This window comes from Panulirus ornatus, chromosome 32, assembly GCF_036320965.1.
Source record: "Panulirus ornatus isolate Po-2019 chromosome 32, ASM3632096v1, whole genome shotgun sequence".
Classification (NCBI taxonomy): Eukaryota; Metazoa; Arthropoda; class Malacostraca; order Decapoda; family Palinuridae; genus Panulirus; species Panulirus ornatus.
In genome coordinates, this window is record NC_092255.1 from 17,105,563 (window position 1) to 17,119,273 (window position 13,711).

Genomic DNA, 13,711 nt, shown 5'->3' on the forward strand with positions numbered 1-13,711 from the left:
TTTGTGTGTGTGTGTGTGTGTGTGTGTGTGTGTGTGTGTGTGTGTGTTTGTGCCACTACATGCTGGCATTTTCCTTCGGCGAAGGTGTCCCTCAATATCTTGTGCCCTTGTTAGTGATGGTGTGTTGGGGCGGGATGGGCGGCGCCCCTGGGCTATGGCCACACCACGGCCTCTGGGGTGGCGGCGGCTGCTGGAGACCTCGTAGAAAATGCACGGAGGCGGAGCATTTTATGTCTGGAAGCTTGAGGACGGGATGGTCTGTCTCCGTGAAGGGCTTGTGTGGGCAGCTAGTGTGGGTGGGTGTGGGAGAGTGAGAGAGTGGGCCGCTTGGGGGGGGAGGTGGACTGGACTTTATATATAAGACGAGCGTTCGGTACCTAACCCATCCCTCCTCCTCCTTCCCTTCAAGCTTATCTGCGCCGTGGGATCGTAGAGCGTGTACTCAAGCTTGCTGTTGGCTTCCCCCGCCAGGCGAGATGGATGGGGGAACACAGCGAGGCGAATATTATCTCGTCCTCCGTGAGCCGCTGTGTAGCTACACACACACACACACACACACACACACACACACACACACACACACACACACACAGACACACACACTGAGAGAGAGAGAGAGAGAGAGAGAGAGAGAGAGAGAGAGAGGACCTGCCACCAGCCTCAGACGATGGCTCAATGGTTGGTGTTCTCGGACTATGTGAACTTGTCATCTCTTGATGAACGTTATTCCACTGTTATTGGTCCAGCCTCCCGGAAATACATGTTTTTTTTTTTCTACTTTTTAGGAAAAAGATAATAGTCTCTCCAGTCAATAAAGAGAAGGAACAGAGAAGGGGGCCAGGTGAGGATATTCCCTCAGAGGCCCAGTCCTCTGTTCTTAACGCTACCTTGCTAACGCGGGAAATGGCGAATACTTTGAAAGAAAAGAAAGAAATATATATATATATATATATATATATATATATATATATATATATATATATATATATATATATATATATATTTTCTTATGAGTCCACGGGGAAAATGAAACACGAAAAGTTCCCAAGTGCACTTTCGTGTAATAATCACATCCTCATCAGGGGAGACACAAGAAAGAAATATAACAATCAGTTGATATACATCGAAGAGACGAAGCTAGGATTTGGTAAGCGTGTTTACCAAATGATTTTGTGTGTTTTTTGAAATATTCGCCGCGTGGGGCGTGTGCTATTGCATGCATCTGTTTTGTGTTTGTGATAAAAGCTTCAAAGTAAAATTTGTGTGAGGTTCGATCTGTTGTTGCGTGTTTTGTGAAGGATTTGTACACGGTAGGATCCACGAAGTGTGGTTGTTGAATGTGGATGTGTCAGAAGAACGTATGTTATGCCGGATGATCAACTGTGAATCCGGATTTTTTTCATTCAGGATTTCTTTTTTTTTAGTGTGATTCCGAATATTTGTTTTAGTATGATTTCGGATTTTTGAGTGCGATTCCGGATTTTTGAGTGTGATTCCGGATTTTTGAGGATGATTCCGGATTTTTTAGTGTGATTCCGGTTTTTTTTTAGTGTGATTCCGGATTTTTGAGTGATTCCGGATTTTTGAGTGTGATTCCGGATTTTCTTAGTACGATTCCGTTTTTTTAAGTGCGATTCCGGATTTTTTTAGCGTGATTCCGGACTTTTTGTATGTGATTCCGGATTTTTGAGTGTGATTCCGGTTTTTTTGTGTGTGATTCCGGATTTTTAAGTGTGATTCCGGACTCTTTGTGTGATTCGGGATTTTGGAGTGTGATTCTATTGCCAGCTGTATCATTGTACATTGTCTCTCTTTCTCGTTACAGGTACGGTGTTGGTGGTCGTGGTGACTGCAGTCAGCAGCTATGTAGGTTAGTACTGAAAAGTAGCGGGGTTGGGGAGGATGAAGAGGTTGTGGGAAGTTGCTGTGGGAGAGGTTGTGGGAGGTTGCTGTGGGAGAGGTTGTGGGAGGTTGCTGTAGGAGAGGTTGTGGGAGGTTGCTGTGGGAAAGGTTATGGAAGGTTATTGTGGGAGAGGTTGAGGGACGTTACTTTGGGAGAGGTTGTGCGAGGTTACTGTGGGGAAGGTTGTGGGAGAGGTTGTGGGAGGCTGCTGTGGGAGAGGTTGTGGGAGGTTGCTGTAGGAGAGGTTGTGGGAGGTTGCTGTGGGAGAGGTTGTGGGAGGTTACTGTGGGAAAGGTTGTTTGAGAGGTTGTGGGAAGTTGCTCTGGGACAGGTTTGTGGGAAGTTACTTTGGGAGAGGTTGTGGGACGTTACTGTGGGAGAGGTTGTGGAGGCTGCTGTGGGAGAGGTTGTGGGAGAGGTTGTGGGAGGTTCCTGTGGGAGAGGTTGAGGGACGTTACTTTGGGAGAGGTTGTGGGAAGTTGCTGTGGGACAGGTTTGTAGGAAGTTGCTGTGGAATAGGTTGTGGGAGGTTGCTGTGGTACAAGAGGAAAGGAGTTGGGGAAGACTGCAAAAAGGTGAGACGTTTGGGTAAGCTACTGTGGGAAAGGTACGTTGGTAAGGTTACGATGGGGGAAAAGTTGTGGAAGGGGGGAAACCAAGGGAAGGGACTATGCACCCATTTCCCAGCACCCAGTGAGTGTTAACTCTACTGTGCGTGCTCAGGTACTGAACGATACTTTATATTCACATCAGGCAGAGTATTACACACGAGTCAGTATGCAGTGGGGGAAAAAAAAAAGTGTCACACGGGAATGGGGAAACAAAAATAGGGGGCAATAATTGACTCAAGAGGGAAAATTCAGTGAATTTGCGGAAGGGGGGACTTGAACAGTCTATCAGAATGGGCTGGTACATAAAAAATGGAATTCAACGTCGATTAAATGCACAACACTTAAGTGTGGGAATAGTGATTACAAATTGGACAATATCATTACTATTGGTACAACGGAATGCGAAGGGGATTTAGGGATACTGGTGAACAAGGAACGTAAGCCGAGGCAAACAATGTATTAAAGTGTGTAATAAGGTTAATAGGATGTTTTGGACTTATTAATGAATAGGACTGTTAGCAATAAAACTCCTGGTGTATTATTATTGCAACTTTATCTTGCGTTGGTGGGGTCCACATTTGGATGATGCGGTGCCGTTTTTGGGCCACATACTGGTGCAGTTGATGTAGATTGTAGAGAGAGAGAGAGAGAGAGAGAGAGAGAGAGAGAGAGAGAGAGAGAGAGAGAGAGAGAGTACAAAGGCGAATGACAAAAACAAAAAATAGGATCCCTGGAATTAGAAACCTCACTTATGAAGAAAGGTTTTTAAAAAGACTGAATTTACTAAACTCACATATGAGGAGGAGAGAGGGAGGACTAGAGCAGATATGATTGAAGTTTTTAAATGGGTGAAGGGCATTAATTAATGGTCACATGAATGAAGTACTTAAAATGGCACCACAGGATAGGAAAAGAGATAATGTATTTAGATTAAACTAAAAAAAAAAGAAAATAGATTCAGGTCGGATGTGGGTAAATATATTGGTTGGGGAATAGGGTAGTAGATATAGGGAAAGAAGCTGTCAAAATACAGTAGTGGAAGGTAGGGCATTATTTAGCTTTAAACGAGGGTAGGATGTGTTTATGGGTTCTGGCGCTTGGGTTGTGGGGTGAACAAGACGCAGGACGTCCTTGCCTAGCGTGGGCCAATTGGTGGTGGTGGGGGGCTCCTCCTCCTCTTGCATTGTACTCACGTCTTATTACGACGTGCTTGCGTGCGAGCGTTTGCCTCCGATACCAGCGAGGTGTATCGATAGAGCCGATATGTGCATTTACGTAATGAAATCGGCCGTCCAGAACGAGCTAAAAGCTTATTTCGGTCCATTTCTCTCTCTCTCTCTCTCTCTCTCTCTCTCTCTCTCTCTCTCTCTCTCTCTCTCTCTCTCTCTCTCTCTCTCTCTCTCGAGGAATGGTCGTATGCCACAAGCACGGCCGTCCTTGGCGCATTTGAGTACAACGACCCTTAGGGTACGTACGATGGCTTAACCTTTGACCTGAGCTGTTAGAAAAACGTTTACGTACGACGACCCTTGAGGTACGACGACTTAAAACACACTCGCTCTCTTTCTTACCACTGGCTGGTTGGCTGACAAGGTTGAACTCCCTACGGCATATATATATATATATATATATATATATATATATATATATATATATATATATATATATATATTTATAATCATTATACTTTGTCGCTGTCTCCCGCGTCGTCAGCGAGGTAGCGCAAGGAAACAGACGAAAGAATGGACCAACTCACACACATATACATATATACATACATGTCCACACACGCACATATGCATACCTATACATTTCAACATATACATATATATATATATATATATATATACATACACAGACATATACATATATACTCATGTACATAATTCATACTTGCTGCCTTTATTCATTTCCGTCGCCACCTCGCCACACATGAAATGACAACCCCGTCCCCCCTTCATCATACATCTCTTCCTCATTGCATCTCACCGTGCGTAATTCTCAACCCTGGAAACTACACTCTGTATTCATACATAATCAAATCGCATATTAAAGACTTGAAGGAAAAATGAAGAATAAAGATGTATTCAAATCCACAAGAGCCTCTTATGTTTCCTGGCAGTTGATAGGGTTTTAACACCCTTGAAATGATATTAACCAATAAGATATCAGCTTTGCCTTCGTCCCCCGGCTCTCCTCTCGTTTCTGCTGGCCTTATATTTCGCTATATATGAAGGGGAAGAACATTCGTAAAATATAATTCCTTCAGCCACGGTTCTGGTGAATGCGTCAGTGTGGGTATATATATATATATATATATATATATATATATATATATATATATATATATATATATATATATATATATTTTTTTTTTTTTTTTTTTTTGCTTTGTCGCTGTCTCCCGCATTTGCGAGGTAGCGCAAGGAAACAGACGAAAGAAATGGCCCAACCCACCCCCATACACATGTATATACATACACGTCCACACACGCAAATATACATACCTGCATATATATATATATATATATATATATATATATATATATATATATATATATATATATATATATATATATTTTTTTTTTTTTTTTTTTTTTATACTTTGTCGCTGTCTCCCGCGTTTGCGAGGTAGCGCAAGGAAACAGACGAAAGAAATGGCCCAACCCCCCCCCCCCCCATACACATGTACATACACACGTCCACACACGCAAATATACATACCTACACAGCTTTCCATGGTTTACCCCAGACGCTTCACATGCCTTGCTTCAATCCACTGACAGCACGTCAACCCCTGTATACCACATGACTCCAATTCACTCTATTTCTTGCCCTCCTTTCACCCTCCTGCATGTTCAGGCCCCGTACTGTATTTCAATATTATGTACCACATGAAAGACATTATAACAATGCATTTGTGGATAGATGGAAACAGGGTTCGTTATGGAGTGGAGAAGCGAAATCTCCCTCCCCTCCGCACCGGTGGTTTGAATCGCTCGTTGAGTTGTTTGAGTTCGTCACTTGTTGGGGGGGTGGGGGTGAGGGGGTTATAACGGACATCGCCTAGGAGGCCTAGTTACCTCTGGGCACGCGTTGGGCGCAGACGTCAAATTTGATCTGCCGTTAGTTTTTAAATACGTATGTTCAGACAAAATTGGACTTTCAAATGTGTTTTTGAGAAAAAGTAGGTTATTCTCGACTCTTTGTAAACGTTTTTCCATAACTTTTGAAGAGTTTGACAAATAGTTTTTAGTTTTTAAATACGTATATTCAGAAAAAATTGGACTTTCAAATGTGTTTTTGAGAAAAAATAGGTTATTCTCGACTCTTTGTAAACGTTTTTCCATAACTTTTGAAGAGTTTGACAAATAGTTTTTAGTTTTTAAATACGTATATTCAGAAAAAATTGGACTTTCAAATGTGTTTTTGAGAAAAAATAGGTTATTCTGAACTCTTTATATACGTTTTTCCGTATCTTTTGAAGAGTTTGACAAATAGTTTATAATAAGAGTTTCAGTAAGTGAGTGTGTGTATGTAGAAATACGATAAACTCAATCAGTGGTTGCTAAGTGATGAAAATATAATCCCTTATGGGATACTTTCTACTCAGTTTGGACATCGATGTTCGCAAAAGTTTGCAATAGAAAATGATTCTTTCGGAGATTTAGAAAATACGAGGCAGTGAATAGTGGAGAGCTTCCTGAAGAAGACGTGTTGAAGGACATGGAAGAAAGTGTTTGGTGTTGTGGTGGGGAGGATAGGGATAATCCAAGTCTCAACCAGAAGGTAAGCTAAACTCTTCGACTTTTATAAAAGTTTCCTTAGGGCAGCAAACACAATATTTACGTTGTGATTTAAGAGAGGGATTAAAATTACGATGCACTTTTGCTGGTAGGAAGGTTAGGTAAGGTTTTTCATTAGTTCTGTTGACTCTATTGCAGCTGCATTACCTGCCTTGATTAACCACATATTTTCCCGGATATATTGCTATCTGTCGCTTTATTTAAAAAATTGTTCATTAAGATATAATCGTCCAAATAACTGAGAGTAAATTGTTATACTTTATCAGTATTAGCTCCGTATGAGGTAACTAGGCTTCGGAAATGGCTACTTATGCTTTAGATCAATTATGCATTGCATTATATGATCACAAAACTACCTGCTTATTAAGATTATAACGTTATATTGAATGAACTATATTGAATAAGGTGAAAATGGTTATATCAGGGGGAAATGTGGGGGTAATGTAAAATTTAAGTAATATACTATGTGCAATATGAAAAGAGTTTATCAAAGCCTCACCTTAACTCGCCCAGTAACCGAAATATTATAGCAAAATTACGCCAGCGTTGTATTTCGCCCCTTGCTTGAGGATAGCTGTGTCGTATGTATGTTTCCATCCCTCGCCGTGTTGGCGGTGCATTTTGTAGGGCGTGATTGGTGGTGTATGAGGTTTTCATGGTTTCTCGTGTTCCTTTGCAAAATATATTAATCTCTTCGTTCGGCTGTGTGACTCGCCTTATTTGATAGATTCGAATAAAATGTCCCCAAATAATTTTCTGCTTGTGTTATACTGATTGATAACGTAATTATATAAAGTACCTTGAAACCCGAAAATGCTAGTCGGACTTGACATAACGTAACTTGGAGGCATAATCCCCCAGCCCATTCTAGTTATAGAAGCATAACTGGCAGGTAATCCCCACCAATCCATCCTAGTTATAGAAGAATAACTGGGAGGCAATCCCCAAATCCATCCTAGTTATAGAAGCATAACTGGGAGGCAATCCCCATCAATCCATCCTAGTTATAGAAGAATAACTGGCAGGTAATCCCCACCAATCCATCCTAGTTATAGAAGAATAACTGGCAGGTAATCCCCACCAATCCATCCTAGTTATAGAAGAATAACTGGCAAGCAATCCTCACCAATCCATCCTAGTTATAGAAGCATAACTGGGAGGCAATCCCCATCAATCCATTCTAGTTATAGGCGAATAACTGGCAGGTAATCCCCACCAATCCATCTTAGTCATAGGCGAATAACTGGCAGGTAATCCCCACCGATCCATCTTAGTTATAGATGAATAACTGGCAGGTGATATTACCCCACCAATCCATCCTAGTTATAAAAGAATAACTGGCAGGTAATCCCTACCGATCCATCTTAGTTATAGAAGAATGAATGCCAGGTAATCCCCACCAAATCCATCCTAATTATAGAAGAATAACTGGCAGGTGATCCCCACCAATCCATCCTAGTTATAGAAGAATAACTGGCAGGTAATCCCCACCAAATCCATCCTAGTTGTAGAAGAATAACTGGCAGGTAATCCCCACCAAATCCATCCTAGTTGTGTAGAAGGATAACTGGTAAGCAATCCCCACCAATCCATCCTAGTTGAAGACAATATGGGTAGTTGAAGACAATGCTGAAATTCATATTCTCATGAATGTTTTGACGCACACGGACGCATACGCAAGGTTTAAGTTAGTTCAAGTATTGCTGTATCGTGGTAGAATTGATTAGATAGACATCAAAAGATCGTTAAGCCAATACATACGAAATAAGGAAGCGAGTAAAGAAAATGAGGCACATAATTGCGATCGAAGTGTGTGTATTTAACACGTGAAGGATGTTTACTCTGCGTGTTGTAGATTGTGATGGAAAAGGTGTTACTGATTGAAGAGAATGAGTAAGAAGTCATATAATAAGTCAGATATTATAAAGCATATATATATATATATATATATATATATATATATATATATATATATATATATATATATATATATATATATATATATGGCTCTGGAGCATCATTTAAAAAAAACTTGTACGACGCCCTTTGGACTTCATCAAATTATCTAGTGAAAATTAAGAGTTCTCTTTGAACGTAAGTATAGGTAATTCATATATAATTACAACAATTTAGATGTGCAGGGAAGTCGACTGAATATTAAAGTTAGCGTAAGGGTAGTTGCTGAATAATAATTATTAGCTTCCATTTTTTTTTTTTTTTTCAAGATCAAGAGGGAGGAGCTTTTGTTGTGTATTTACTGGTTTAGTTATTGTATGATTTGTATTGCTGCGTCACTCGTAAATGTAAGATAAAAATCATGGAATGGTGATGTTTATTATCCGTATTACGCAGTTACAGAACAGTTCTGGGTTGTTAGATTCGTCTTGTTATGGGAGGAAGCACTGGGATTATTGATCTAGTCATATATATATATATATATATATATATATATATATATATATATATATATATATATATATATACGAATAAAGTGCATATGAACGCGCACAGGGGTCCCGGGTTCGATCCTGGCTGTTGGAGGTTTGTATGAGATATATATATATATATATATATATATATATATATATATATATATATATATATATATATATATATTGGAAAGGATCACAATTTTGCGCGTGATCAAGATATTCCTATGAGCCCCCGTGGACTCATAGGAATATATATATATATATATATATATATATATATATATATATATATATATATATATATATATATATATATATTCCTATGAGTTCACGGGGAAAATGAAACACGAAAAGTTCCCAAGTGCACTTTCGTGTAATAATCACATCATCAGGGGAGATACAAGAGAGGAATATAACAGTCAGTTGATACACATCGAAGAGACGAAGCTAGGACGCCATTTTTTTTTTTTTTTTAATTTTCCAAAAGAAGGAACAGAGAATGAGGCCAGGTGAGGATATTCCCTCAGAGGCCCAGTCCTCTGTTCTTAACGCTACCTTGCTAACGCGGGAAATGGCGAATAGTATGAAAGAAAGATATATATATATATATATATATATATATATATATATATATATATATATATATATATATATATATATCCGAACCACAACTCAAGGGTAACTATTTATAGTCCTTGCTTCACTTTATTTCTGGATTTATTGGAATGACATCAGAAGGTGTTCGGTTACAGTGGTTTTTCTCCTTCAAACGTCCATGGACGTAGTCCATTATCTGTCCTTTAAGGAGTCTCAGGGATGTATAGTTTTTATCTCATGGTTTACGATGTGGCAATTACAGAATTTTTTTTTGTTTGATATGAAATAAGTTGAATTTAGGCTTGATTTGCTTGTGTGTTAGTTTTCCATATCAGCCCCTCAATTGACCGGTTCATCGAAACGTATTTTGAAGTAGTGGGATAATGATGAATGTTTCAGTGAGGTTAATCATTGGATTAATTTGATATGTCATTGATCATGTCGTCGGAAAATCGTGCTGTGAATGAGTAGCTCATTAACCTCCGTACTGTATACAGAGTGTCAGAAATGTTAGAGAATAAATTGTGTTATGTATAGACACCTAGAAACTTTTGTTGGGTGCTCTGCTTTAGGATCGTTAATGCAAATGATGCTTTGCACAGCCTATTTCCCGTCGACTTTCAGTCATCACATGTAGTTTTTTTTTTTCCCCCTGAATTACAATAGAAGTTCTTGTGCATATGTAATTTCTGTATCTATGTTCATTTCAACATCAGCTTTTTTTCAGTTTAGGATTAGCTATTTCGTTTTGTTTAGCATTAGCTAGGTTAGTTTGATTCATTATAGAATACATAGGCTAAGTTTTGGTCCGGTTAAGCTTAAGCGAGGCTAGGTTTGGTTTCATTTAATTTCTTCGTCATATTTACTTTTAAATCTCAGTTTAATAGTAAACCAACACTACCTTGATTTTCAAAGCTTTACTAGTTAATGAAGGTGATAGATTTTAGGACCGAGGAGAGGGATAATGCAGTAGTGAACGTCGGGAAAAAAAAGGTACAGGTAATTGATCATTTTGATAATAGCCATTTTCACTCGCCAGTGTTGAGTGCTTCATTGAATTCGTTGTAGATAGTAAACGTTTCTCCCTCTTGCAGCGATCACTAAGGTTTCTTACGTTGCTTTTACCTTCATGTTTGTCTGAGGTTTAAACAGCTGCACACTGCCAATCCAAGAAATCCTAGCTTTGCCGAACCTAACATTAGCTCTTTTAAGAGACCACTGCAAGTGGAGTACATCTTTGAGCAACGAATCCCTTGATATTTATCGATACTGATAAGTTGATATGGGGAAAGGTTAGGCTGACCTGTTTAGGTTTTACTTGCCTTATTATTTATCCTTTATTGGTTGAGTGTTGTATGAATTACTGTTTTATTGCTATGTGACAGTACGCGAAGAGATGTTACTGCATTGATGTAATCAGCATTTCAGACTAGGTTTAATGTGTAGATCAGATATGGACGAGTGGATTATAAATTCAGCTGATGTTTCGCAGTACAGGGCAAATTCTGAGTTAGGTTGTGAGCAGATAAGGCTGGTGGTAATCGTTGGAGAGGGTGAAAGTCATAGGACATGTTTGGAGGTAGCGTGGGCGAGTGTGCAGTTAGCTCTCGCCAGGAAGGAGCCAGAGCGGTGATGGGCGACCTTGCCGGAGGCTCGGCCATGACGGGCGCCCCAGCCGTACCCGAAGCCCACCCCGACTGTGGTCCTTTCTGGCCTCTTGGTCACATTCAGGGCAAATGACGCGTTGGTTGTGGACGGGAACGTCTGCATCACGTAAATTGGTGTCATTTTCCCTGTAAATGATATGTAAGGACGTAGCATCTTTTAAGACCATATAAACAAGAAATGAAGACGCTTATAAAACGTTTTTTTTTTTTCTATATATGATCAGGTGACAGGGCTTAAGGTAGGGACCGAACAGGAGGCTTTGAACCATCAGTAATAGTGTGTTTAGCATTCTTCCAGTAAACCCATTGTGTTTCAGTTTATCCAATGCGGTATGTGCGCAGGTTATGAACACCGGCTGTAAACCAGGTGTAGCATCATTTATTGCAGAGCTGCGAAAGTAAATCCAGTGATGGACTTCCCTGTATCGTGTGCGATAATGTAGTGTGTACCAGCTGTGACCCAGCGATAGCGCTCCCAAAGTAATTTTCATCGGACTTCAGTTTATTATATTTGGGAATGGCTGTGTACCACTGATAACAATATCTGTGTAGTGTTCCGTAAAGAATTCCCTCATGTGAATTCAACGTAATGGTTTGCGATACGTTTTGCGCTGCCCGCCGTTGTGAGGGCGAGGCTTCGGTAACAGGTGTGAGAGTGATGCGGGGAGAGAGAGAGAGAGAGAGAGAGAGAGAGAGAGGGCGCTAGGCTACACGCCCGAGGCAGTGGGTCATTCCTTGTAATAGAATAATGACAACGCTGCCACGGTCGCAGCCCCAAGGCCGGGGCTCGTCCAATAAGCAGGGCAAGGGGGAACGCTGGCTGTCAGGTAGGGTGCCCTGTTCGTGGATACCAACTTGCACCACACCTACGTTGCCTCACTGGGTTGTGTACCAGTTGCCCCAGCGCTCAAATTTCTGTTGAAGTGGCTTCGTATCACAAATTCCATCGCCCTGCCTCAGAATATCGTACACTTTTGTTTTTTATTGTGCTTTCATAGACGTTAAAAAAAAGGGGTTCTTTGTACAGTAGCTTGATTAGTGAGGTCATTAAGTAGTTTTCGAAGGGTTGGTGACAGGTGTGGAGAATCTCTTTATCCCATGGGAGGGTGTGTGGGTTCGGAAGGAGGTAAAGAAAGGAATGGGAGGTGGGGAAGAGGTATCTTGGATGACTGATGACTGGTGGTCTGGTACCGTAGCCTCGCTCCCTCCCATGCCATACCACCGTGACACGAAGGATAACCTAACGCCGTCAACCACTTGCCTCCGACCTTGAAGGTGTGTGTGTGTGTGTGCTTTGGCGCCTTCCCAGCCTGCGGTTCCATCCTGTGCGTTGGTCTCATGTATTGTTCAACACCGAGATTGTGAAAGTGATAGTGACAGTGTTTATTTGGAGACATGTTCATGGAGCTGTGTGGACGCACCTAGAAATATTCCAAGGAATATATATATATATATATATATATATACATATATATATATATATATATATATATATATATATATATATATATATATATTGGTCAGTAGAATTGTTATTATCTCGAGGTAGCTTGGTGCGTAAATTCACTTGTGATGTGGAGGCTGAATGCGATAGTTAAGTGAGGAGTGAGGGCAGATTTACCCAATAGGGGGGTACTGGGGCGCGTCTGTGTCGTGTGGTCGCCTGTGACACTCCTTCCACGTCCCTCCACTTCGTCGTCCGAGCACCGTTACTGTGGCCGTGGTGGGCTCTTGACGGCCTCAGACGCTCGCCTGTGTGACCACCGACCCTCCCTCCCTCCTTCCCTCAGCACAGCCTGCCTCTCCACTTTGACGGCGACGTGATATGTCGGACTGACCTCGTCTCGTGTGTCATGACCTTCCTTATGGAGACAGGTCGCCGGGAACATACTGCCTCGGGGTATGATATATATATATATATATATATATATATATATATATATATATATATATATATATATATATATATATATATATATATATATATATATTGGAAAGGATCACAATTTTGCGCGTGATCAAGATATTCCTATGAGTCCACAATCACATGTTTACCAAATGGCGTCCTAGCTTCGTCTCTTCGATGTATATCAACTGACTGTTATATTTCTCTCTTGTGTCTCCCCTGATGATGTGATTATTACACGAAAGTGCACTTGGGAACTTTTCGTGTTTCATTTTCCCCCGTGGACTCATAGGAATATCTTGATCACGCGCAAAATTGTGATCCTTTCCAATATATATATATATGTATATATATATATATATATATATATATATATATTTTTTTTTTTTTATACTTTGTCGCTGTCTCCCGCGTTTGCGAGGTAGCGCAAGGAAACAGACGAAAGAAATGGCCCAACCCCCCCCCCCATACACATGTACATACACACGTCCACACACGCAAATATACATACCTACACAGCTTTCCATGGTTTACCCCGGACGCTTCACATGCCTTGATTCAATCCACTGACAGCACGTCAACCCCTGTATACCACATCGCTCCAATTCACTCTATTTCTTGCCCTCCTTTCACCCTCCTGCATGTTCAGGCCCCGATCACACAAAATCCTTTTCACTCCATCTTTCCACCTCCAATTTGGTCTCCCTCTTCTCCTCGTTCCCTCCACCTCCGACACATATATCCTCTTGGTCAATCTTTCCTCACTCATTCTCTCCATGTGCCCAAACC

General features: G+C 40.7%; 1 protein-coding gene across 4 annotated transcripts in view; it reads left to right on the forward strand.

The window, feature by feature from the left end:
• The window catches only part of Girdin (protein girdin), a 571,686-nt gene that overhangs the window by 392,474 nt on the left and 165,501 nt on the right, over positions 1-13,711 (forward strand). The window contains exon 1 of one of the 4 annotated variants that reach the window (XM_071681030.1): positions 5,892-6,303. The exons of the other annotated variants lie outside the window; for them this stretch is intronic. Within the exon in view, the coding sequence (XP_071537131.1) occupies positions 6,241-6,303 (63 nt within the window). The 5' untranslated portion in view covers positions 5,892-6,240. Of the gene's footprint in view, positions 1-5,891; positions 6,304-13,711 lie in introns of those variants that run through there. 4 annotated transcript variants of the gene reach the window in all.